This window comes from Rhincodon typus, chromosome 3 (assembly GCF_021869965.1).
Source record: "Rhincodon typus isolate 14 chromosome 3, sRhiTyp1.1, whole genome shotgun sequence".
Classification (NCBI taxonomy): Eukaryota; Metazoa; Chordata; class Chondrichthyes; order Orectolobiformes; family Rhincodontidae; genus Rhincodon; species Rhincodon typus.
In genome coordinates, this window is record NC_063334.1 from 96,476,300 (window position 1) to 96,502,706 (window position 26,407).

General features: G+C 41.7%; 1 protein-coding gene across 2 annotated transcripts in view; it reads left to right on the forward strand.

Annotated features, from left to right (window-relative positions):
• arhgef28a (Rho guanine nucleotide exchange factor (GEF) 28a) overlaps positions 1–26,407 on the forward strand; it is a 380,773-nt gene that overhangs the window by 296,460 nt on the left and 57,906 nt on the right. For both annotated transcript variants that reach the window (XM_048621117.1, XM_048621120.1), the window contains 3 exons: positions 5,425–5,472; positions 8,600–9,088; positions 21,949–22,261. In XM_048621117.1, the coding sequence (XP_048477074.1) occupies positions 5,425–5,472; positions 8,600–9,088; positions 21,949–22,261 (850 nt within the window). The remainder of the gene's footprint in view (positions 1–5,424; positions 5,473–8,599; positions 9,089–21,948; positions 22,262–26,407) is intronic.

The following is a 26,407-nucleotide window of genomic DNA, read 5'->3' on the forward strand; positions in this document are numbered from 1 at the left end:
CTCATCCCGCCCCCTTGACCTGTCCGTCCTCCCTGGACTGACCTATCTCCTCCCTAACTCCCCACCTACACTCACCTTTACTGGCTCCATCCCCGCCTCTTTGACCTGTCTGTCTCCTCTCCACCAATCTTCTCCTCTATCCATCTTCTATCCGCCTCCCCCTCCCTATTTATTTCAGAACCCCCTTCCCCTCCCCCACTTCTGAAGAAGGGTCTAGGCCCGAAACGTCAGCTTTCCTGCTCCTCTGATGCTGCTTGTCCTGCTGTGTTCATCCAGCTCTACACCTTGTTATCTCAGTATGAAAATATTGTTGGGTGTTTTGAAAAGCATTAAAGGAGACAAGTCCCCAGGACCTAATGGGGTCTTTCCCAGACTACTGAGGGAGGTGAGAGAGGCAATTGCCTTGTACAAAATCGTTGTATTTTCTTTAATCATGGGAGAGGTCCCAGAGGACAGGAGAACAGCCAATGTTGTTCCTTTGTGTAAGAAGGGCAACAAGGATAATCTGGGAAATTACAGGTTTGTAAACCTTATGTCAGTGGTACGGAAATTATTGGAGAAGATTCTTAGGCATACGATTAACCCACATTTGGAAAAATATAGACTTATTTGCAATAGTGTGGCTTTGTGCGTGGGGTGGGGGTCATGTCTCATAAACATGATTGAAGTTTTTGAGGAAATGGCAAGGATGTTGTCTATATGGATTTTAACAACGTCTTTGACAAGGTTCCTCATGGTAGGCTGTCACAGAAGGTGAAGTCACATGGGATCCATGGTGAGCTGTTAAGATAGATGCAAAACTGGCTTGGTCATAGAATACAGCAAGTAACAGTGGAAGGTTGTTTTTCTGACTGGTGTTCCACAGGGATCAGTGCTGGGATCCCTGTTGTTTGTCATAAATATAAAAGATTTGGAGGAGAGTGTGGTGGTCTCATTAGTAAATTTGTGGATAACTCATAGATTAGCGAAGCTGCAGATAATGAGGAGAATTGCTGGAGGATATGAGGATAGAGATAGGCTGGAAACTTGGGTGGAATAAATGGCAGATGGAATTTAATTTAGACAAATGCCAGGTGATGCATTTTGGAGGATAATGCAGCAGGGAAGTGTATAATAAATGGCAGAACCCTTAGAAGCATTGACATACAGAGAGATCTAGGCATACAGATCTATAGTTCCCTGAAAGTGGCAACATGTGGATAAACTGGTCAAGAAGGCGTACGGCATGCTTGCCTTAATCAGTTGGGGCATAGCGTATACAATTTGGCAAATCATGTTGTAGAAGTATAGAACTTTAGTTAGGCCACTGTACAAATATTGCACACAGTACAGATTGCCACAGTACCACAAGGATCTGGAGGTTTTGGAGAAGGTACAGAAAATGTATACCAGGATGTTGCGAGATTTGGAGAATATTAGCTGTGAAGGAGAGATTGTACAAACTTGGTTTGTTTTCAGTTGAAAGTTGAAAGTTGAAGGCTGAGGGTGACCTGATAGAAGTTTAGAAAATTATGAGAAGCATGGATAGAATAGATAGTCAGAGTCTTTTTCCCAGGGTAGAAATGTCAATTACCATGGTGCATAGGTTTAAGGTAAAAGGAAAGTTTAAAGGAAATGTGAGAGGCAAGATTTTTTACAGAGGGTGGTAAGTGCCTGGAATGCACTGCCAGAGGAGGTGGCAGAAGCACGAACAATAGCAATGTACAAGAGATAGTAGGAACTGCCGATACTGGAGAATTTGAGATACCAAGGTGTAGATCTGGATAAACACAGCAGGCCAAGCAGCATCAGAGGAACAAGAAAGCTGATGTTTCGGGTCTCGACCCTTCTTCTCTGAACCCTTGGTATCTCAGCAATGTACAAGAGATATCTTGACAGATACATGAATAAGCAGAGAATAGCGGGATATGGACCCTGTAGAGGTAAAACGTTTTTAGTTTAGAAAGACATCATGTGTCGGAGCAGGTTTAGTTGGTTGAAGGGCCTGTTCCTGTACTGGACTGTTCTTCGTTCTCTGTTTCTCTCTCCAGCCCTTCTCAGTTTTTCCAGCACTTTATGTTTATTACAGAAAGAATAACTTTTATTAGTGTCTTACTACCTAGCATTCGGCATATTGGAAGGAATCATCAGCCTGTTTGGTGACATTTCAAACGCATTTTCCATTGGATGACAAGTTCCTGGCGTGGGACTGGAATCCAGAGTGTCTAGCCCAGAGTTAGGAATGTTACCACTACACTATAAGATTGCCAATTCCAGGAAGTATAAAACCGGAAATATGAATTAGATCTAAATCATGTAAGATAAGTAAAGTAAAAGACTGTAACATACAGATTAAGAACTAAAAGAGAAAGAAAGCAAAAGTAAAAGAAGTATTTTATTGTTTTCACATCTAATCATCTTCCGAGAGGGTGAAAGCAAAATACTGTAAATTCTGGAAATCTGAAACAAGCAACGAGAATGCTGGAGAAACTCAGCAGATCTGGCAGCGTCTGTGAAGAGAGAAACTTGGTTAACATATCAAGTCCAGTATGACTCTGCTCCAGAACTGAAAGGCATTGGATCATTTTGATCTCTGCTTTTGACAGAGGAGGAGGTCCAGTGCAAAAGACAAAAGGATTGTGGATGGTGGATAAAGAAAAAAGGAGATGTAAAATGGGTGTAAATTCAGGTGTGAAAGAGAGAGAATTTGTCCTACTACTAAACTCAAAGTAAACAAAACACAAAAAAAGACAAGTTATGGAGGTGGAGGAGAATGTGAGAAAAATGGAGGTCGAACCATGCAGTCAGTCTCTGAAGTTGTTGAATTCAATTTGGGATCTTGAAGCTGTAAAGTGCCTTAGTGGAAAATGAAGTGTTAGAACAGAACAGAACAGACACTTCAGCCCACCATGTTTCACCAGCAATTTCAGTTTTCATTATAGCCTGAAAGATAATTTTTTGAAATAGCAAGAAACTGGGAGATCAGAGCCATTTCTACAAACAGAGCAGAGGTGTTCCACAAAGCTGTCACTCAGTCTGCATTTGGTCTTACCAATGTAAAGGAGAATGCATTGTGAGTGGCGAATACAGGATGCTAGATTGAGAAAATCACAAGTAAACTGCTGCTTCACCTGGAAGGTGTGTTTGGGGCCTTAGAAGGTGAGGAGAAAGGAGGTGAATGGGCAAGTGTTACACCTTCTGTGATTGTATGGAAAGGTGCCATAGGCAGTAAGGAAATGTTAGGAGTGATTAAGTAGTGGACCAGGATATTGCAGAGAGAACGGTCCCTGCAGAATGTTAACAGTGGAGTGAAGGAAAAAGTGTGTTTGGTGGTGGTAGAAATGGCAGAGGATGATCCTTTGAGTGCAGAGACTAGTGAATGGAAAGTGAGGACAAAGGGAGATGCAATGGAGAAACTGGGAGAATGGACTTGGAAGCCTTGCAGCAAGCAGGATGTGAGGTGGTGTAGTCAAGATAACTGTGGAGTTGATAGAACAAAAATAGAAATTGCTGGAAAATCTCAGCAGTTCTGACAGCACCTGTGGAGAGAAATCACAGTTAACGTTTCTTCAGAAGGTCACTGGACCCGAAATGTTAACTCTGGTTTCCCTCCATAGATGCTGCTGGACCTGCTGAGATTTTCCAGCAATTTCTGTTTTTGTTTCTGATTTATAGCATCCACAGTTCTCTTGTTTTGTTTTCAATGGAGTTGATGGGCTTGTAATGATATTGGTGGGTAGCCTGTTCTCAGAAATGAAAAATGAGGTCAAGGCTGGGAAAGGAAGAGTCAGAGATGGCCCAGGTGAAGGTGAAAGAAGGATGGAAATTGAAAGCAAAACTGAAAACGGGGTGGCACGGTGGCTCAGTGGTTAGCACTGCTACATAACAGCACTAGGGACCCGGGTTTGATTCCAGCTTCCAGGCAACTGTCTGTGTGGAGTTTGCACATTTCCCTGTGTCTGCGTTGGTTTCCTCCAGGAGCTCTAGTTTCCTTGCACAGTCCAAAGATGTGCAGGTTAGGTGTATTTGCCATGCCAAATTGCTCATAGCATCCAGGGATGTGCAGGCTAGGTAGATTATCTATGGGAAAATTCAGGGTTACAGGTATTGGGTGAGATATTGTTCAGAAGGTCCATGTGACTCGATGGGCTGAATGGCCTACTTCCATGCTGTAGGGATTCTATGATTAATTTTTCCAATTCTAGATGAGAGCAGAAAGCAGAACTGAAGAAATAATCAATGTATCGAAGAAAGAATTGTGGTTGGGTGTCTGAGTAGAACTGGAATAAGGAATGTTTCTCATATCCCACAAAGAGCCAGGTATAATTCATGGAGATACCAACAACCACACCTTTGACTTGGAGAAAATGCGATGAGTTAAAAGAGAAGTTGTTCAAAGTGAGAACAAATTCAGCCAAACAAAGGAGGATGGTGGTGGATGGAGACTGTGCAGGCCTCTTTTTCAAGGAAGAAGCAGAGAGCTTTCAGATCATCCTGATGGAGGTCAGATGTGTAGAGTGATTGCATGTACATGATCAAGAGGTAGGACCAGAAAGTTATGGAACCAACATAAAGCATCAGAACAATCACAAGTGTAAATGGGGAGAGACTGAACAAGGGGGGAGAAAATAGAATCAAGATAGCAGGAAATAAGTTCAGTGGGGTAAGAACAGGCTAATCGACTGGGTCTGCCAGGACAGTCCTGTTTGTGGATTTTGAGAAGAAAGTCGAAATGGGCTATGCCTGGTTTGGGGTCTATGAGGTGGGAAACTGTGGAAGGGAGATCTCCAGAGGTCAGTTAGAGTCTGGAAATAACAGCTTGATGTTCAATGGTGAGGTCACGATCCAGGGGGAGATAGGATAAAGTGTCTGAAGGCTGGCAAACAGCATCTGTGGGGCAGAGGTAAGCAGTCACAGCAACATCACCCTTATCAGCAACTCTGATAAGACCTGAAGGTATGGAGTGCAACAAGTTCAGAAAAGACAGTCGACAAATGAAGGCGGCCAATGTCACCTTAACTGTTCCCAATTAACAAATGAAGGATGGGTAAAAATCAGCCCTTCAACACTTACTCAGATTTACAGAGTGTCAGCCTAGATTTGAAAATATATAATTGCACATTAGGAATTTTTATACAGATTGCATATTTCTTACAATTTGTTTGATTCTAACTCCTATAGTTTTCAGTTTAACAATAAACAAAGGTCTGCTAGAACTTTATTAGAACCTGAGGATAATCAACTCAAGATGGTTAAGATAATAGAAAGATGAAATGTAATACATACAAATAAGCCATTTCCTCGGATAAGAGAATTCAAAACAAGGGGGAATAACATTAAAATTAATGTTAACAGTCAGTCAGTTTTAACTAGAGAGTGTTAACAGATGAACCAGGATTTGCATCATTTTTTGCCTTCTATTAAGTAATTTTTTTTTTGTTTCAGATTGTTCACAGTGTACAAAATATCACTCAGCTTCTTTACAGTTTACAGGTAAGTTCATTTTTTTTCTTTAATCAGCTTTGTTTTTTTCGATGTGATTACATCCTTTGCAGCAAGAAGCTGTTCCTACAGACCTAGCAGATATGGACTTTGAAAAGGTACCAGTGGTTCCATGACACAATTTCTAATTTGCAAGATGCTGATTTATGTTTAGATAGGATATTTACGAATCAATATCAATGATTGTGCATATGGGAGAACATTAGCCTTTTTTCTGTTTTGTACCAAATTACAATCATAAATTCCTCAGTTGAATACATCCCTGATATGGTACAATGCTGGTCTCAGCTACCAGCACATTGACAATAAATCTTAATCCCAGCTATAGATGAGCACAGCAACCAAAGGAGTATTTATGTTTTTCTCAGAGATATTTGTTGGGTTGGCTGCCAGATCCAGAAGCAATTCTTTTGTCAAGTGTTAAATATTTTAGTTCATGTGTGCTGGGTTAGCTGAGCGTTGGCTGTGCTTTTGTGCATTGATATTTATCAAGCATTCTCTCCTCATACAAGTTCAGTTCAATTTAGACATTACCCTCACCACATCTTATCAGTTCCAACCTCTGATCCTCCAATCCTTATATTGGATTTGTCTGACCTTGCTTTTTTGCACAGTCCCTGATTTTATTGCCTTTCAGGGAAAGTTTACCAAGTTGTTGACAATCATAGAAATTGTCCCTTAGGTTTGAAAGTCTCACCGTTACTCTGTGATAAGGCTAAAATGATTTCAAATAGAAATTTTTGCAATTTTCATAACATGAAAAATATTACATCTGCCTAGACTGCGTTGGTTCAAACCCAGTATGCTACTCCATTTATCTTGTATACATAAAGGTCAAGGCATCCCATAATACAATAAGACTTCCAAGTAAAAATATGCAGCTAGAGAATAAAATGCATTGTAAATAATGTCTGTCAGCTGTACAGCAAATAGTCTTAAATATTGCATTTCGATGCTAAAAGTAGGTGGGATCTGCTTAAATTGGATCAAGTTACCTCGGGCCACCTGAATCCAAAAATAGGACCCTAGTGGTTTGATGCTGGAACAACAGTTTCAGAGCTTCAGATCTCAAGGCTCACTTTATGGCATTTTGTGAAACTGAACCTAGTAAATCTGGTCACTGGTATATTTGACAAGGGCAGAGCGAATCGTTTGAAAGATTAAGATTGGTTAGAGTCGAGTTAGTCATTTACGCAAGAAACCTGGGAGTCAGCAGAGATTTCCCACAGGTTCCAGGGGTAGGAACTTTCCTCAAAACCCCAATGACATCTCTGGACTTTCTGCTGGTGGATTCTCATCCTTGCAGCTAAACAAATTTACTGCTTAATCTCTTTTCCCACTATTCCAAGAAAGGCCTCATGACCTTCCTGCTAACTGTGTGTAGTAGCTAGATAATTTTGCTTCTGACCAGCAAGCTGCAACGGTGGGCTTGTTTAAGGCCTGCAGCTCACTGCAAATGTTTTGATAAAGCCAGAAGCTAAAATTGCCAGAGGACTCTCAACTGTTTGTTGAGTGCGCATGCCGTGAATAGTATGTCCATTCGGTACCCAACCCAAAAATGGACCCAAAATTGCTCAACAGGAGAGCAAGGCTTTTTTTGATGGAGGTGGGGGAAGGTGTGGAGATATGGAGATATGAATCACCTTACAACTGGTTCATTAGCTCCCAACTATATAGACTCACACCAGAACAAATCACCATGAAACCTTTCAAGTTGGCGTGGAACCTCACAGTTCACCGGTGTTCTGACAAGCCTTTCCAGTTTGTCCTCCGTTTGACTTTTACTACACTGCTGCCTAGATCCCAAGCGCAAATATATTGTGTAAGGATAGGAATTCATAATGCATTTTACATTTACGTATTTTATTTTACGTTAATGAATGGTTTTACATTAATGGTTTGGAGATGTTTTCTAATCACCCTGTTTAGCTTGGTATTACACACCTCCTGGAGCAGGTGGGGCTTAAACCCGGGTCTCCTGATCTAGAAGCAGAGACGTACCACCATGCCATAAGAGTCCATTTGCCTCAGCTGGGTTTTTAATATCTTAACTTGGAATCGGTAAATTATCATATATATTTAACTTCTGAATCAACCTGTTCAGAGACATCATTAAATATGTTATGGACCAGACCGGACCCCCTAAAATTATTTTAAGTTAACCTAAACCCTAACTTTTTCTTCTTTTAAAGGCAACTGTGAAGTGTCCATTCCAGATGTAATGTGACTGGTCAAGCTACTTAACATTAAGCAAAACACAATTTATTTAAACACTGTAGTTAAAATACGACCAAAGACAGAGGAATTTAGAATAACATAACTCTATTGGAAAACTTAACAGAATAATAGGTACCGTAAATACTACTAATTGTAGTATTCCAATATAGTAACATACCATAAACATACCCCTTGGCAAAAAACGAAAATTCAGACACCGATTCTCACATGCAGTTCTCCAATCCAAGAGGATAAAAACATCAAGAGAAAATTCAGAGAGAGTATCAGCCAGGAGACATTCACTGAATCTTCCAACTGTGTTGAGATGCCAGAAGCTTCTGACGTTACTGAAAAAACCCAAAGCTGAGAAATCTGGACCAATACAAGCTGGCTACACCTATTTAGGCTGCATTTAAAAAAAAACCCAAGGCCTCCCAAGCTGTTTACATTACTCCAGCATGCTCATTACCTCTGCCTATTAACCTCTCTCTTCAAAAAAAAAGTCCTGGACAAAATAACATGTAAAGCCACTGCATCGTCATACATAACTCTGGAAAAGATAGTACCTGAACCTGGGCCTGCTGGCCTAGAGGTAGGAACACTACCATTGTGCCACAAGGGCCCTCTTGTCCCAACTGGTTTGTACACTTCATGATATAATTTCCAGCAAGTGCTATTCCTTTCTGAAAACATAACCCATTTAAACTAACTACCTCCACATTTGTTCGAATGGTGAGTTATTGCCTGACTCAAAGTGCAAAAAGGAAATTATCAAACACATGTTGAATGTTTGTATTCAAAGATCCGCTGTCAGGAAACCTGCCCACATTTGTACAGGACTGCTCATTAGTGTTTCACATACAATTCTTGCTCAGCACCTTATCTTTCACTTTTCTTTCAGGCTGTAGTGACCATGCAGGACAGTTACATAGAAGTGCAGCGGCTGATCTTGCAGGAGCGTGAGCGATCAGCTCATATCCAAGGCACCCGTGGGAACTTGCTTCTCGAGCAAGAGAAGCAGCGCAACATGGAGAAGCAAAGAGAAGAACTGGCAAATGTACGCAAACTTCAGAGCAAGCTGTACCATGAGCAGCAGCGTTGGGAACGAGAATGTGAACGCAGGCAGCGGGAGCAGGAAGCACAAGAGAGTAGACTACAGGAACGTGAGCAAGAATGTCAGCAGCAGGCAGAGCAGATGTGGCGAGAGCGGGAAGAGTTAGAGAGCCAGTGGAAAGAGTACCAGCAAAATCTGGAGAGACTGAGGGAAGGCATGAGAATGGTGGAAAAGGAAAGAGACAAATTGGAGGCGCAGCAAAGGCATCTAAATGCCTGGAAACACAGCCGACAGAGGAGCCTGCCTGTGATGATGTTCCCACAGGAAACCAGTCAGGTACAATACAAAATTAGGATTGAAAATTGATAAAGGAGTTCTACTAAAACCTAGAAAACTGGTTTTGAAATAGAAAGGAAGCGTTGTACCCCATTCAACAACCACTATTTGCATGTTGCTAGAAAAAGCAAGGTTCAAACTGTGAAAACATCTTTTGTTGCTTGCAAGATAGGAAATAACCGACACAAAAGGAAACCGCACAATGATATCAATCTCGTTTTTAAATAACTGACCATTTGCTAATAATGCAGTTGATAGAGTGTATTCAGCACTGGTATAAACAATGAAATTTCAAACAACAATGGAATTTGTTGTACAATATTTCACAAATATTTTTATATCGTGTCTATTCAAGAAGTGTTTCAATTTTGCTGAATAACAAAAAATGTCTGTGCTAAGTTTGTGTCATTAAGGACAAAGACTTGACATACTGGTATGATAAACAGAGTTCCACAGACAACATAATACAGTGATCCTTTATAGAAAGTCTCTAAAGCATAGCTTGATGAGGGAACTATGTGCTTTGTGTAGTGTTAGCAAGGTACTCCCAGATTAAGCACTTTTGGTTCGAGAATGGTTGGTTGCAAAATTCAGAAAGCAAAAGAAATTCAATCAGCACTGCTGGGTATAACTAGGTCAATTTAACAAAAAAATAATACTGATAGTTAGATAATTGACATTTCCTGCAGGTCCTTTCCTGAATGTATTCATCCATGTGCATATTTTGTCTTGATTTCCTTTTAGAAGATGTCAGTTTTCTGATTGTATAGTAACAAGACCCAGTGGAGAAAATGTGAAACTACAAATTTTAAGCTGTGTTTGTGTACTTTACAAAGAGGTTTAGTCACAATGTATACTATAGGTTAATTCTCCTTCATAAATTGCAATAATCCATTTTGCAGCAATGACAAGTAGTTTTAGATTTAATATCGTGAGAAATGCATTCTGTGACTCTGGTGCGAAACTGTCTGTATTGTATTGAAAAGGCTGATATGAGATCTTCTCCAGGAATGGATGTCACATTCACTTAGTATTCCTTCACCTTTTTAAACAGAGTTTGCAATATTATTCAGTTGACAGAGACCTGCTTGCACAACTGGATATTTGCCATAATATGTATTTATAAAGTTACTTGGATGGGCTGAGAGCGATGATGGGCTGGAACAGCTGTAACCAAGGTCTGTTAGCACCCATCAGTATAAACAAGTACTGATCACAAAACAAGTATCTATAATGTAACAGCTTTAAGCTTTATGGGGATACCTTGCTTTGTTTGAATTTTATACTTTTTAAATTTTTTCAGTGATATTGCAAATAACTTATATAGATTTAAGAAAGCTTTTTAATTATTTACACTTGTATAGTCCTCACTTCAAGGCAGGTAAAGACTATTTATTCTACAATTTAAATATGTGGACTCTTGTTCATAATCCTTTTACTCATGGGAACAGCTTGTCCCTATCTTCTCTGCTTCCTCATACTTTGGAAATCTTCTATCAGATCTCCTCTTAGCCACCTTCTCCAAGGAGAACAATCCAATCTATCCTCATTACTAAAGTTTCCGGAATCATTCATGTAAATCTCTTCTGTGTTCTCCAGTGCATTCACATTCTTCCTGTAATGTGGCGCCGAGAACAGTATACAATGCTGCAGCTGAGGTCTACCAAGTGTCCTACACAGATCAGCATGATCTGCTTGTTCTTGTCGTGAATGCCCTGAATGACCCAGGGCATTGTATACTTTATTTGCTGCTCTCTTCACCAGTCCTGCCAGTGTCAGTGCTCTGTGTACATATACACCCAGGCATCAATAACCTGTTCAGAATTGTATTCCTTATTTTGTGTTGTCTTTCAATGTTATTCCAACCAAAATGCATTGTCTCAAACTTCTCTACAAGTTTTACTGCTACTTCTGCTTTCATTCCATGAGCTATGAAATTTTCTCAAGTCTGAGGTGTGACACAGCATCAAACACCTTCAGGTAGCCCATGAATGCCAAAGCAATAGCATTGCCCTCAGTGACTTTCACTGCTACCTTTTCAAAAAACACCAGCAAGTTAATTAAAAATAATTTCTTCTTTAATAATCCATTCCAACTCTTCTGATTCAATCCACCTTTTCACATGTGATTGTTAATTCTATCCAAAGTAAATGTTTCCAGAAGCTTCCCTGCGTCTGATGTTAAATAACTGGCCTGTTGAGCTGGGCTTATCCTTGCAATCTTTTTTGAACAAGTCTACAATGTTTTCAATTCTCTGGCACCTCTTCTGACTTTAGCAAAAATTAAATGTGATGGACAGGGCCCTACAATTTCCTTCACTTCCATTTTTGCAGTAAGTAACTCACCTCCTGACTTCCCAAACCCTGTCCACATTATAGAAGGCACAAGTTAGGAATGTGATGGAACACTCCCCACTGGCTTGGAGTACTGCAGCTCCAACGACACTCAAGAAGCTTGACAACATCCAGGACAAAGCAACTCATTTGATTGGCACCACATCCATAAATAGCCATTTCATTCACCACCAACACTCAGTAGCATCAGTGTGTACTATCTACAAGATGCACTGCAAAAGTTCACCAAGGCTTCTTAGCCAGCATCCTCAAATCCATGACCACTTCCAAGCGCAATTAATACACGAGAACACCACCACTTGCAAGTTCCCCTCCACACCACTCACTATCCTGATTGGGAATATATTGCCGTACTTTCACTGTTGCTGAGTGAAAATCCCAGAATTCCCTCCCTGATGGCGTTGTGGGTCTACCACAGCACATAGACTGCAGTGATTCAAGAAGGCTGTTCACCACTGCCTTCTCAAGGACAACTGGGGATGGATAATTATTGTTGGCCCCACCAAGGATGCCCACATCCCACTAGACCATAAGACATAGGAGCAGAAATTAGGCCATTCAGCCCATCAAGTCTGCCCTGCCAATCAATCATGGCTGATAAGTTTCTCAATCCCATTCTCCCGCTTTCTCCCCATAACCCTTGATCCCCTTGACAATCAAGAGTCTATCTATCTCTGTCTTAAATATACTCATGGATGCATTTCATCCAATCCTGGTGCCATATCAACATTAATTACCAACAGTGTATCAAACACTTTGTCCTTAGCAATTTTGAACTCTTCTGTAACAGAATTTTATTCTGTGTCACCATGGCCTGGGTAGAATCTATCCCTTGATAAAGATAGATGAGAAGTGTCCATTTAATACCTCAGCCATACCCTTTGTCCCCTGAGTCAAATCCCCTTTTTGGTCCCAAATTAACCCTAATTCTCTTTTTACACTTCTTTATTATTGATGCAATTATAAAAGTCTTTGGGATTCCTCTTTATGTTGGCTGACAGTCTTTCCTTCTAATTTCTCTTTGCTTCTCTAATAGGCTTTTCCCTTCTGCATCTTTTGTATTGCTCTTGGTTTTCAATTGTATTTTCTCCCTGACATCTGCCATAAGCACACTTTTCTCATCTTAATTTCTATTGCCTTTATCATCCAAGGAGCTGTGGATGTGTTTGCCCTACCTTTACCTTTTGAGGAAATATACCTTAACTGTGCCCGAATCATCTCCCCTTTGAAGCCATCACCCAGATACTGTATTTCCCACCAACCACCTTTTGCAGTCTATGATGCACACTTCCATCCCTGTCCTAACAAAGTGATTGGTCTGCCAATTTATTTTTCTTACTCTGGATTGACCATCACCACTCTCCACACTCATACTAAGCATTGCGATACAACATTTGCTGTCTCCTAAATGTTCCCTCACGGACACTTATGATCTACTTGGCCCAACTCATTTCCAAGAACCACATCCAACAGTGAACCCTTTCTTGTTGGACTGCAAGCCTACTCCTGTTAGAAATTCTCCTGAACACAGTCCAGGAACTTTTTGCCCCTCACTGCTCCATACAATTTAGTTACTTTAAAATACAGCATACCAGTCTATGTTTGGGTAATTAAAGTCCTCTTAGGACATTGGTAGAGTTCATTACTTCCCACATTTTACAGGCTATGCATTCTAATTGACTGAGTTGTGCTCCCCTCTTAACTTTATTTCCCTTAGGTTAACTTCATCCTGTTTTTGAATATTTGTATTACCTTATTATGTTGGCCTGATTTTCTTTTATTCTTGGTGTTTTCAGTAAGATCCAAATATGGCTAACTCTTTAAAAATAATTTTTTTTCATATTTGCAGCAATTTAAAGTCTTACTTAAATCTTACTTTCCTGTTTTCCTATCTGCACCTAATTCCCACTTCATCAAATTCACACTTGGCCTCTTTCTGTATTACTCAGGCTCCCTCACACTGACCATGCACCCTTACTCAGTGAGCACACACTTCTGCTCCTACATTATGGCCATTTTGGTGTTGCTGTCCCTGTGGCCTCTCTGGCCTTTCAGTCTCCTGCTTTTCAGTCTCCTCAGCAGATTTCCCCTTTGGTCATGCACTTTCTATTTAGGCAAATACTTTTATTGAGTCTTCTGAAACCCAGGCCAGCACTCTCAAAACATACATGGGATAGAGGTAATGAATTTCACATTTTGTACAGGGCTCACAACCTCTGAACGGATACATGTGAGGTCATGATCCAAGGCCTTCCCAACCTGTGAAAAAGCCAGGGAAAAATAGTTCAGGATCTGGGAGGCACTTCAGATTTGAAATTATTCTGAAGAAAAAATTTGATGTCATTTTCAACTTTATTCCCACCTCAAACAAAAATTCAACCAATTAATTGCACAGCCTTTTGAGGCACCAAGGGAACAATGTGCTGCTATTCTTTACCTAGTTTTATTTAGTAATACATTGCCTTTTCAGCTTGGTGCAGTTGTTGGTACTTCAGATCCTTCGCTCCTGTCATTTGAGCTAATATCAAGACTGGAAACTTAGTGCAGTATAAATTTTCAGAGATGCAGTCTTTTAAATGGGATGTTGGGCATAGCCCCAAACCACCCCCCTCCTTGTTCAGTGATGTTAGATAAATATCAAAGATCACCTGGTCGGAATTTGTCCCTCAGCCAAGGCTGCTAAAATACACAGCATCTGCATTGTTCTAGTTGAAAAACATAGCTGTATACAAAACAACTGCTTTACTTACCTACATAGAAAAGGACATGGAAGCTAGGGAACGTAGGGAACTAAATAGTGATATCTTGAAAAGTATCCAAATTACAGAGGAGGTGGTGCTGGATGTCTTAAAATGCATAAAGGTGCTGGAAGACTGGAGGGTGGCTAATGTGGTGCCATTATTTAAGAAAAGTGGTAAGGAAAATCCAGGGAGCTATAGACTGGTTAACCTGATGTCAGTGGTGAGTTGTTGGAGAGGATTCTGACGGAGAGGATTTACACGTTTTTGGAAAGGCAGGGACTGATGACGGACAGTCAACATGCTTTGTGCCTCGCTAACTTGATTGAGTTTTTTGAAGAAGTGATGAAGAAGATTGATGAAGTCAGAGCAGTGGACATTCTGTATGGACTCCAGTAAGGTGCTCGACATGGTTCTGCAAGGGAGACTGGTTAGCAAGGTTGGATCACATGGAATACTGGAAGAACTAGCCATTTAGATACAAAATTGGCTTGAAGGTAGGAGGCAGAGGTTGGTGGTGGAGGGTTGCATTTCGGACTGGAGACCTGTGACCAGCAGTGTGCTGCAAGGATTGGTGCTGGGTCCACTGCTTTTGTCATTTATGTAAGTGATTTGGATGTGAATATAGGAGGTATAGTTAGTAAGATTGCAGGTGACACCAAAATTGGTGATGTAGTGAACAGCAAAGAAAGAACCTCCGAGTACAACGGGACCTTGATTAAATTGGCAAATGGCCAAGGAGTGGCAGATGGAGTTTAATTTAGATAAATGTGAAGTGTTGCATTTTGGTAAAACAGATCAGAGCAGGACTTATTCACCTTAATGGTAAGGTCTTGGGGAGCGTTGCTGAACAAAGAGACCTTGGGGTACAAGTTCATATTTCCTTGAAAGCGGAGCCTCAGTGAAGAAGGCATTTGGTATGCTTGCCTTTATTGGTCAGTGCATTGAATATCGGAGTTGGGAGGTCATGATAAGGCTGTTCAGGACATTGGTTAGGCCATTTTTGGAATGTTGCATTCAATTCTGGTCTCCATGTTTTGGAAAGATGTTGTGAAAGTTGAAAGGGTTCAGAAAAGATTTACAAAGATGTTGCCTCGTTTGGAGAGTTTGAGCTACAGGGAGAGGCTGAATAGGCTGGGGCTGTTTTCCCTGGAGTGTTGGAGGATGAGGGGTGACCTTAGAGGTTTATTAAATCATGACGGGCATGGATAGGGTGAAGAGTTAAGGCCTTTTCCCCAGGATAGGGAGAGCACAAAACTAGAGGGCATAGGTTTAAGGTGAGAGGGGAAAGATTTAAGGGGCAACATTTTCATGCAGAGAGTAGTGCGTGTATGGAATGAGCTGCTGGAGCAGGTGGTGGAAGCTGGTACAATTAGAACATTCAAAAGGCGTCTGGATGGGTATATGAATAGGAAGGGTTTAGACGGATATGGGCTAAATGCTGGCAAATGGGATTAGATTTATATAGGATACCTGGTCACTATGGATGAGTTAGCCAGAAGGATCTGTTTCCGTGCTGTACATCTCTATGACTATAATATCCGTTGAGAAGTAATTATTCGTGGCTGTTATTTTAAGAGATTAGATGAGCTGGAATATTCTTGCTGTGAACTCATTCTTATCCATTTGTAAAGCAGGCTCTCACTTCCATGCTGCCACTAGTCGTGAGTATCAAACTGCTGCTTTAAGGAGAAACGGAATTTTTACTTGTAAATGTGGGGTGTGGAGGGTAAGTGATTCTGATTTGCCTAGCCCATAAAATTCAAAGTTACAGAATAACTTCAACACTTTTCTGAGGGGTCTATGGCATTCCACTTAAAAACAGCTGATAAGAATACTCCGTGTCCATGGTTATTTGAATTGATTGAATTACAATCAGGGTCCTATGTACATTATTTTTAGTAGTCTCATGGGCACATGAAAATAGGCACATGTTCCAACCTCAGATGTACCTAACATGGTGGCATAGAAAATTTTCTTGTGGTTATTGTCCTGTTTACACATGATGGATCTGTTCAAACTGAGTCCTGTTACAGTGACGTGCTCTTGACATTTTAGTTCACAGAATCCCTACAGTGTGGAAGCAGGCCATTTGGCCTATCGAGTCCACATCAACCCTCCAAAGAGCTTCCCAGCCAAACCAACCCCATACCCTATCCCCCATGCCCTGCATTCCCCATGGCTAACCCACCTACCATGCACAATATGAGCAATTTAGCATGGCCAAACCACCCAACCTGCACATCTCTGGACTGTGCGAGGAAACCAGAATACTTGGAGGAAACCCATGCAGACACAGGGACGATGTGCAAACTCCACGCAGACAGTCACCCGAGGGTGGAATCAATCCCAGGTCCCTGGCACTTGAGGCAGCAATGCTAACCACTGAGCCACCGTGCCAACCCACGCCCCATAGTTAATAATTAATTTTCCAAACATTGTGGCCTTGGTGGGGAGATATACTTTCTTCTAGTGCAAATTAGAAATTCCAATGATAGGATAATTGGGAGCAGTTTGCATCTGAAATTTTGAAATGCTCTTCAGATGAGCAGTTGGATAATTAATCTGTAGTAGATCTTCCAAAATATTCAGCACATCATTAGCATACAGAATTACTACTTCTAGCTAGAAAATCATTTAGCAAGTTAAAATGTTTTCTTTAGTTCCAATTCAAAAAGAAGTCATTCCTGACCCAAAACGTCAGCTTTCCTGTTCCTCTGATGCTGCCTGGCCTGCTGTGTTCCTCAAGCTCCACACTGTGTTATCTCATTTGTCTTTTCTTGCAATTATACAAGTTTAAAAGTTATAGATTAGCAATTCAGCTGCTTCCATTTTTAGGCCCCTCACTGCAGAACTCTTAACAGCCTGAGGTCAAATGGGGAGGATGGTGAGCATGCAATTTTTGACCTTGGACCTCATTATCATGTAACAAGTTTCATGGTCAGAGCCTCCTTAGGTTCATGTGTCAATATTCAGGCAAGTGTTTAGGTAAGGTCACAGGTCTGGAGGAAGAATGGCTGCACCTCAGAATCGTATGCTCAGCCATGATATTTTTATGTGACAAAGCAAACTCAATGGATAATATAGTCTACTCCTGCTCCTACTTATGTGTTTATATTTTTAAATGAATGTTTGGATGGTTGGGGAATGCGAAAGGAGCTTGTGAAGGTATATCACAGGTATCTGCTATATTGTTGGAATGTGATCAACGTTGACTAGAAGAACAAAGAGCACTGCAGTGGTCTACATTATTGTTGGTTAGGTCTCAAGTGCAGTTGGGTGAATGGGTGGCTTATGAGATCAGGAATGGTTCAAGACAAAAGGCTCATGAGGTCAGATGTCACAGGACCACAAGCAGCAGCAGCTAAGGTGAATTGTTTAGCACTGATTTTCCCACTGGTGCTGGGCACCTCAGGCACAAGCTGAAGTTGCAAGAGGGAGCAGAAACAAATGGTAGTTTCCTTATTTGAATGTATCGATGACCTGACTCCTGATTCTCTGAGCTGGGTAAAAGATTCCAGTTCTTTGGCTCTTCAGAAATGTTGTTTGGCAATGCCCACACTAGAACTTCACAGATGTGGCACAAGTGTCACTTTGAACACCAAACTGCAGACATGGCACCCAAAGCTCAGGCACCTCCAGAGCTATATTCTAATCTATCGTGTATTGGAAATACTACATTGATGATAGTGGGAGGAGTAAAATTTGTCAGCTCACTTCTTGAATATATGAACCGGTCATCATAGAGGAGCTGACTTTCATGTGAAGTTCTGACCCTGCCTCACATAGGATTTAGCAGCCCTTTGTCATGCTAGATTGAGACGTTAAACCAGTTGGAGAATAAAGAAAGGTTGCGTTTGCTGTAACTATGGAGTGAAGTCTTGAACATGACTCATTAAAATGTAACCATATAACAGAACTTAGTCCAAAACTTTGCAAGGTAAGACATTCATCAGGAAGCCTGAGAACAACGAACCAGGTTGCTCCTCAACGTTCTTCTGAAATATTCTCCGAACTGTTTAATCACAAATATTACGCGTGAGACAAATGACTATTACTTATTAAATATGAATGGTTTAAATATTTGCCTGATGTGGTAAGGCTGAAGACTTGTGTTCAAAAATTATGACAAGCGATAAAGTATTTCTGTAAATCACTGTGCAGTGGTGATACAACTTTCAGAAATATTATGTTTTTGAAAATTTATATTGAGAGATTATTTAAATTATAATGAAATACAGTGCGTCAGAGCTCTGTAGCATGATGAGCATATATATTTGCCCTCTGACAGGTAGTGCAACAATAAATTCATGGCACGATTAGAAGTCACAAACTGCCTGTTAATATTCCTTATCTAATTCAGTGGTGGACATCTGAACAACCCATCATTTCTTGGTATATGCATACACTCTCTGCAGTCGTCAGTGAAAGTGGCATCTGTGGTTGGCGTCAGGATCGGGATGTTGGGCTTCAGCTGCGGGTGATATGGTAGGCCCGAATCAGTACTCCTGGTGGACCAATGAGAATGGTGGAATGGTGGAATCGGTACTCCTGGTGGGTCAATGGGAATGGTGGAACTGGTACTCCTGGTGGATCAATGGGAATGGTGGAATGGTCAAATCGGTACTCCTGGTGGATCAATGGGAATGGTGGAATGGTGGAATCAATACTCCTGGTCCATCAATGGGAATGATGGAACCGGTATTCCTGGTGGATCAATGGGATGATGGTTGCAATAGCAGTGACATAGTAGGCCTGGTGTGGTGCTCCTGGAATGCAGCAGCGGCAGTGTTGGCCCAGAATAGGACTCCTGGAATGGACAGTGATGTAGGCTGTTAGCGGGCCTGGAGCCTGCTTTGGAAAACACCCCCAGATGTTGAGCAGATCACAAGAAGGGAAGAAGAACTGTGTCCTTAGTTATATTCTCGTTATACCTTAATATCTTCTGTAACTCAAAATGGGGCTGGAGCAAGGTGACATATTACACAGTTCACTGTATTTGTTAAATACAAGTGGCAAGAAACTATTCAATTCATTTGTGAAGTGCTTTATGCTCCTTTCCATTTCTATATTTGCATGACCAGTACTGTGCTGGCATGACGTAGGATTACATACAAATATGTGCTATTTAGGTAATTTGTTATGAACATAGAACATTGAACATAGAGTACAGCACAGTACAGGCCCTTCGGTCCATGATGTTGTGCCGACCTATTATCCTACTAAGATCAATCTATCCTCCATACGCCACATTTTACTATCCTCCATGTGCCTATCCAAGAGTCACTTAGAAATCTCTAAAGTATCTGACTCCACTACCACTGCCGGCAGCGCGTTCCACACGCCCACCACTCTGTGTAAAAAACCTACCTCTGACATCTCCCCTATACCTTCCTCCAATCACCTTAAAATTATGCCCTCTCGTAATAGTCATTTCCGCCCTGGGAAAAAGTCTCTGACTATCCACTGTATCTATGCCTCTCATCATCTTGTACACCTCTATCAAGTCACCTCTCATCCTTCTTTGCTCCAATGAAAAAAGCCCTAGCTCCCTCAACCTTTCCTCATAAGGCCTGCCCTCCAGTCCAGGCAGCATCCTGGTAAATCTCCTCTGCACCCTCTCTAAAGCTTCCACATCTTTCCTTTTAATGAGGTGACCAGAACTGAACACAATATCCCAAGTGTGGTCTAACCAGAGTTTTATAGAGCTGCAGCATGACCTCATGGCTCTTTTCCCCTGCCAATGAAAGCCAACACACCATACTCCTTCTTTACAACCCTATCAACTTGGGTCGCAACTTTGAGGGATCTATGGACGTGGACCCCAAGATCCCTCTGTTCCTCCACACTGCTGAGAATCCTGCCGTTAACCCTATATTCTGCATTCAAATTTGACCTTCCAAAATAAATCACTTCACATTTTTCTGGGTTGAATTCCATCTGCCACTTCTTTGCCTAGCTCTGCATCCTGTCCATGTCCCATTGCAACCAACAAAGCCCTCCACGCTGTCCACAACTCCACCAAACTTCATGTCATCGGCAAACTTACTAACCCACCCTTCCACTTCCTCATCCAAGTCAATTTATTAAGATCACAAAGAGCAGAGGTCCCAGAACAGATCCCCGCAGAACACCACTGGTCACTGAGCTCCAGGCTGAGAACTTTCCATCTACTACCACCCTCAGTCTTCTATTGGACAGCCAGTTTTGTATCCAGACAGCCAAATTTCCATGAATTCCATGCATCCTTACTTGCTGAATGAGCCTACCATGTGGAACCTTATCACATGTCTTGCTAAAATCCATATACACCACATCCACTGCTCCACCTCCATCAATGTGTTTTGTCACATCCTCAAAGAATTCAGTAAAGCTTGAGGCATGACCTGCCCCTCTCAAAGCCATGCTGACTATTTCTAATCAAACTGTGCTTTTCCAAATAATCATAAATACTATCTCTCAGAATCCTCTCCAATAATTTGCCCACCACAGAAGTAAGACTGACCAGTCTGTAATTTCCAGGATTATCCCTATTCCCTTTCTTGAGCAAGGGAATGACATTTGCCACCCTCCAATGTTCCAGTACTAGAGTGGACAGTGAGGACACAAACATCATTGCCCAAGGGGCAGCAGTCTCTTCCCTTGCGTCCTGTAGAAACCTTGGGTATATCCTGTCTGGCCCAGGGGACTTATCTATCCTCATGTTTTTCAAAATTTCTAGCACATGCTCCTTCCTAACATCAACCTGTTCGAGCATGTCCGCCTGTTTCATGCTGTCCTCACAAACGTCAAGGTCCCTCTCCCTGGTGGACACCGAAGCAAAGTATTCATTAAGGACCTCCCCTACCTCCTCTGACTCCATGCTGAAATTCCCTCCACTATCCCTGATTGGCCCTACCCTCACTATGGCCATCCTCTTGTTCTTCACGTAAGCATACAACACCTTGGGGTTTTCCTTGATCCTACCTGCCAATGTTTTCTCATACCCCCTTCTAGCTCTCAAGTCCATTTTTCAGTTCCTTCCTGACTACCTTGTAGACCTCTGGAGCCCTGTCCAATCCTTGCTTCCTCAACCTTAAGTAAGCTTCCTTCTTCCTCTCGACTAGGTATTCCACATATCTTGTCATCCAAGGTTCCTTCACCTTACCATCCTTTCCTTGCCTCAGAAGGACAAACCTATCCAGTACTTGTAACAAGTGCTCCCTAAACAACCTCCACATTTCTGTTTTGCATTTCCCGGAGAACATCTGATCCCAATTGGTGCTCCGTAGCTCTTGCCTAATAGCATTGTAATTCCCCCTCCTCCAATTAAATACTTTCCCATACCGCCTGCTCCTATCCCTCTCCATGACTATAGTAAAGGTCAGGGAGTTGTGATCACTATCTTCTCTCCATTTGCAATTTTATGTGTGGTTTTTCCTTTTCATTGTCTACTGGAACCTTTAAGAACACCATAGTGGACAGAGAAGGAAAGCAAGTAGCTTGTCAGTATTCCTGTCAAATTGATTGCTTGGTCACATGTGAAAGGGACCTGTGTTCACTCCTTTTTCCTATGCGCCCCCCCCCCCCCTAAAAGAGGTCCCCAGTTTTTGCTCTAATCTCTCCTTGAAGGCATAGTTGAGATTAGAAATTGTTATAGTGCATGAGATGTGGGGAGGAAATGTCCTTCCATTGTACAGTACACCCTATGGAAGTGCCATGAAGTGTTTTGAATTTGTGTAATAAGTAATGATATCATTACTTATTTTAAATGCTTTGATTTCCACAGGTTCCAATTCACACTCGCACAGGAAGCTTGGGCGGTGGGGGAATAGATACAGCATCGGTCTTTGTAAATGAGGCAGCACTCCAATATTCACCAAACAATTACCAAAGAGCAAACAGTGCACAGACAGTTTCTGAACCTCATAAAATGGAGAGCACCTTGAACTCTAGTGTAAGGATTAATGAAAACTTGAAACATGAAGTTCCTGTTCAGCTTCTCAGTGCAACCAATCAGCTTCTGAAACCTACAGGCATCCAACAACAGATACCAACAAAATTGGCAAGTTTCTCCAAAGGAAACAGGGAAAAAATCAAAGGTAAATGAATATAATTTTGCAATTGTTCACACTTTCCATCCATTTAACTTTACAGTTTTCGAATAAAACTTAGTCAACATTTTTAACAAGAGAAAAGTTATAACAATGTAATGACAGGATTCCAAATATTGGATAGTCGCAGTTCCCTTGCCTATCTCCCACCTCTCCATGCTCTACTGGCTACAGAATTGAAATTGTAACACATGTGACACCAATAAGAAAGGTATCTATTTGCTTATCAACCTGCTGTGTGTAATTGAGCTGCTGTGTTTGCCTGCATTACAAGAGTGAATATATTTTAAATTAATTCATTGGCTGTGGAGGGTTTTGTGACATGCTGAAGATGTGAAAGATGCTGTAACAATGCATGTTTTCTTTGTTAATATTTTTCTTGTATTATTATACTTCTGATAGTTTTGCATTATATTCCCTTTATAACCAAGGAGAAAACACCTTTTCAGGCTCTTCTGAAGTAGACATACTGGCCTCAACATCAGTTGTATTGCCCTCTCCACAGATTCTGCCAGACTTGCTGGGTTTCTCCAGGATTTTGTTTTTATTTCATAATTCCACATCTGCAGTATTTGGTTTTGTTTAATATATCCTACATTGTTTATCAGAAATTTGCACATATCAGAATGAATAGGTTGCTGCACTTCCCATGTTATTTGATAATGCTGCTCGACAATCATCAGAAGTTGCCTCCATTTGAGATTGTTGATTTCGGTCAGTTTATATTGAAGTGGGAAAGAATGAACAAATTTGTATATATGCAGAAATATTCACACCTTATGTATACCTCAAGTATTTTAAAGCTTATAACTTACTTTTGAAGCATAGGGCTAGATTTTTATGCCTTTGTTCATGCCAGAACAGAAGAACAGCTTTACAAATGACAAGCAGGAGCCAGCTCCAGGATTCCCTCCCTTACCCTCATCTCTAGCCGATTTTTGCTGGTGGAGGATAAGTCTGCAGATAATGGATCTGCATAGAGCATTCCCATTCTTGTCAGTGTGAATTTGACAGTGTAGATGTTTCAGACCCTTCACAGTTTTGGAGTCAACATAGCTTTTGCAGGAGATGTGGTTCACAGCTCTTTCAGGAAGTTCTAAATCATGAGAAATTGTAGTCTGGAGTTGGAAACTTTTTTGACAGGTGAGTTTAAGAGGAATTGAGATTTTTTTTAATACCTGTTTAAGGGTTATCTGTCTTTAAGTATATTTTGAATACAATGATTGATCATGGGGCTGTATCCGAAAAAGCAAGAGATCATTAAATTGACCAGCACATTCTGTAAGGGTTCAGATGCATTTCAGTCCTTTTTTACATTGGTTAAAGTTCTCCTTTGCATTCTACAATATGGAGAATTAGATGTAAATGCCTGTAGGGAACACCATGGTTTAATGTTCACAACAAATTGATCTTTGCTGAACCTTGGAAGCAGTATTCCATTATTGAATCCCTACAGTGTAGAAAGAGGCCATTTTGTCCATTTGAATCTGCACTGACCCTCTGAAGAACATCCCACCCAGACCCACCTGTAACCCCATATTTACCATGGCTAATCCACCTAGCCTGCACATCCCTGGACGCTACGGGACCACGTAGCATGGCCAATCCATCTAATCTACACATCTTTGGATTGTTGGGGGGAATCCCAAGCATGTGGTGGAAACCCACACAAACCCAGAGAGAATATGCAAAGTCCACACAGACATTCACCCAAAGTTGGAATCGACCCTAGCACTGTGAGACAGCAGTGCTAACCAGTGTGCCACTCTGCCACCCGGAGACTAGGTATCCAACTCATAAGCCATATAATAACATTGGCAAACCTTTGAAATGCTCATCAAATTTTAAAAAAAGGCATTTAACATTTCCTTTGAAAAATGTTGCATTCTTACAATTTCATGAATCTGTCAATCAAACATATCCAGTGAATGTCCCTTTGAAGAAACATTTCATCTACTTAGCATCTCCTAACCATGCCAAAATAAACACACAACCATTGAAAAACCACTTCAAAAAATGTAGTTGAACAAAGTCACATTTTTTTCCACACGAAGTTGTTTTTGTTTTGTAGTCGCCAGAACATTTGCAAGAATTCCTGTGACTTTGCTGATGAGTGCAAGAAGAAAAGCTTCAATAAATTGTGTCCTTTCTTTAGCAGTACTAAAGAAGCAGTTACTACAATCTCATAGGACTGTTAATCTCTTTGCAGACCCCACTACCAAAGACTTTTTCCCTCCCCACCCTTATCTGCTTTCTGGAGCGACCGCTCTCTCCATGACTCCCTTGTGCGCTCCACACTCCCCACCAGCCCCACCACCCCCGGCACTTTTCCCTGCAACCTCAGGAAGTGCTACACCTGCCCCTACACCTCCCCGCTTACCCCCATCCCAGGCCCCAAGAAGACCTTCCACATCAAACAGATGTTCACCTGCACATCTGCTAATGTGGTATACTGTATCTGCTGTTCCCGATTGTGGCCTTCTCTACATCAGGAAAATCACGCGGAGGCTTGGGCACTGCTTTGTGGAACACATACGCTCAGTTCGCGACAAACGTCTGCACCTACCAGTTGCGAACCATTTCAACTCCCCCTCCCACTCCTTGGAGGACATGTCTATCCTGGGCCTCCTGCAGTGCCACAATGATGCCACCCGAAGGTTGCAGGAACAGCATCTCCTATTTCGCTTGGGAACCCTGCAGCCCAATGGTATCAATGTGGACTTCACAAGCTTCAAAATCTCCCCTCCCCCGACCGCATCCTGAAACCCAGCTCGTCCCCGCCTCCCTAACCTGTCCTTCCTCCCACCTATCCACTCCTCCCACCTCAAGCCCCACCCCCATCTCCTACATACCAGTCTCATCCCGCCTCCTTGACCTGTCCGTCCTCCCTGGACTGACCTATCTCCCTAACTCCCCACCTACACTCACCTTTACTGGCTCCAACCCTGCCCCTTTGACCTGTCTGTCTCCTCTCCACCAATCTTCTCCTTTATCCATCTTCTGTCCGCCTCCCCATCTCTCCCTATTTATTTCAGAATCCTCTTCCCCTCCTCCATTTCTGAAGAAGGGTCTAGACCCGAAATGTCCGCTTTCCTGCTCCTCTGATGCTGCTTGGCCTGCTGTGTTCATCCAGCTCTACACCTTGTTATATCAGTTCTTTTTCTAGCTGTGTACTCAACAGCCAACTGGATCAAGTCCATTAGTCTTTCTTGAAGCTCTGAAAAGCATTTATATTGTGGCTGGCTGAATAAAGGTCTGATTATTTGTTCAACTTGTGTCAGTTCATACAGTTGTCAGATACTCAGTGCTGCTAGCTTACTGTCATAATGCTTTCTCACTTAGAACCTAGTTATATGTTCATGGCATTCATGTCTTGCATTGCCCTACCTCAAGCAGAGGCAAAGACTTTCAGTATTGCTCAATTGAGTGCAGTCATACAGATCATGTCAGAGGGAGCACAGCTGGCATCCCCCTGGTGCAAGGTGCCATGGACTGCACACATGACATTGAGAGGGTCAAGGCACAACACTGCAGAATTGATCAACAGGAAGGAGTTCCTTTTCACTCATATTCAAGTGATCTTTGATCACCATTAATGTTTCCTGGAGGTGTGTCCCTGCTACCCTGGCAGTGAAGTAGCAGTAGTGGAGTCTTCCTTCTCTTGTAAATGAGCTTGGTTAGACACACCTGGACTAGTTTGTGCAGTTTTGATTTCCTTATCTCAGGAAAGATATTACCATAGACATAGGTCAACGAAAGTTGACCGGACTTGTTCCCAGGATGACCGGGTTGTCCAATGAAGAGAGATTTGGGCAAACTGGACCTGTATTCTTCAGAGTTTTGAAGAATGATAGGTGATTTCATTGAAACCTACAAAATACTTAAAGGGAAGACTTACTTGCAGTCAAGATGTTCCATTGTTTGAGGAGTCGAGAATGAGGCCCACAGTTGAAAATTAAGGGAATGCCACTTAGGTCTGAGATTAGGAAAAATGTTTTATTACACAGAAGGTTGTGAACTTTGGAATTTGCTGCTTCAGAGGACTGTAGAAACTCGTACTGTAGAGTATGTTTAAGGTAGAGATTGATCAGCTTCTGATCAACCATTAACCATGAATGCATTGAATGGTTGGGC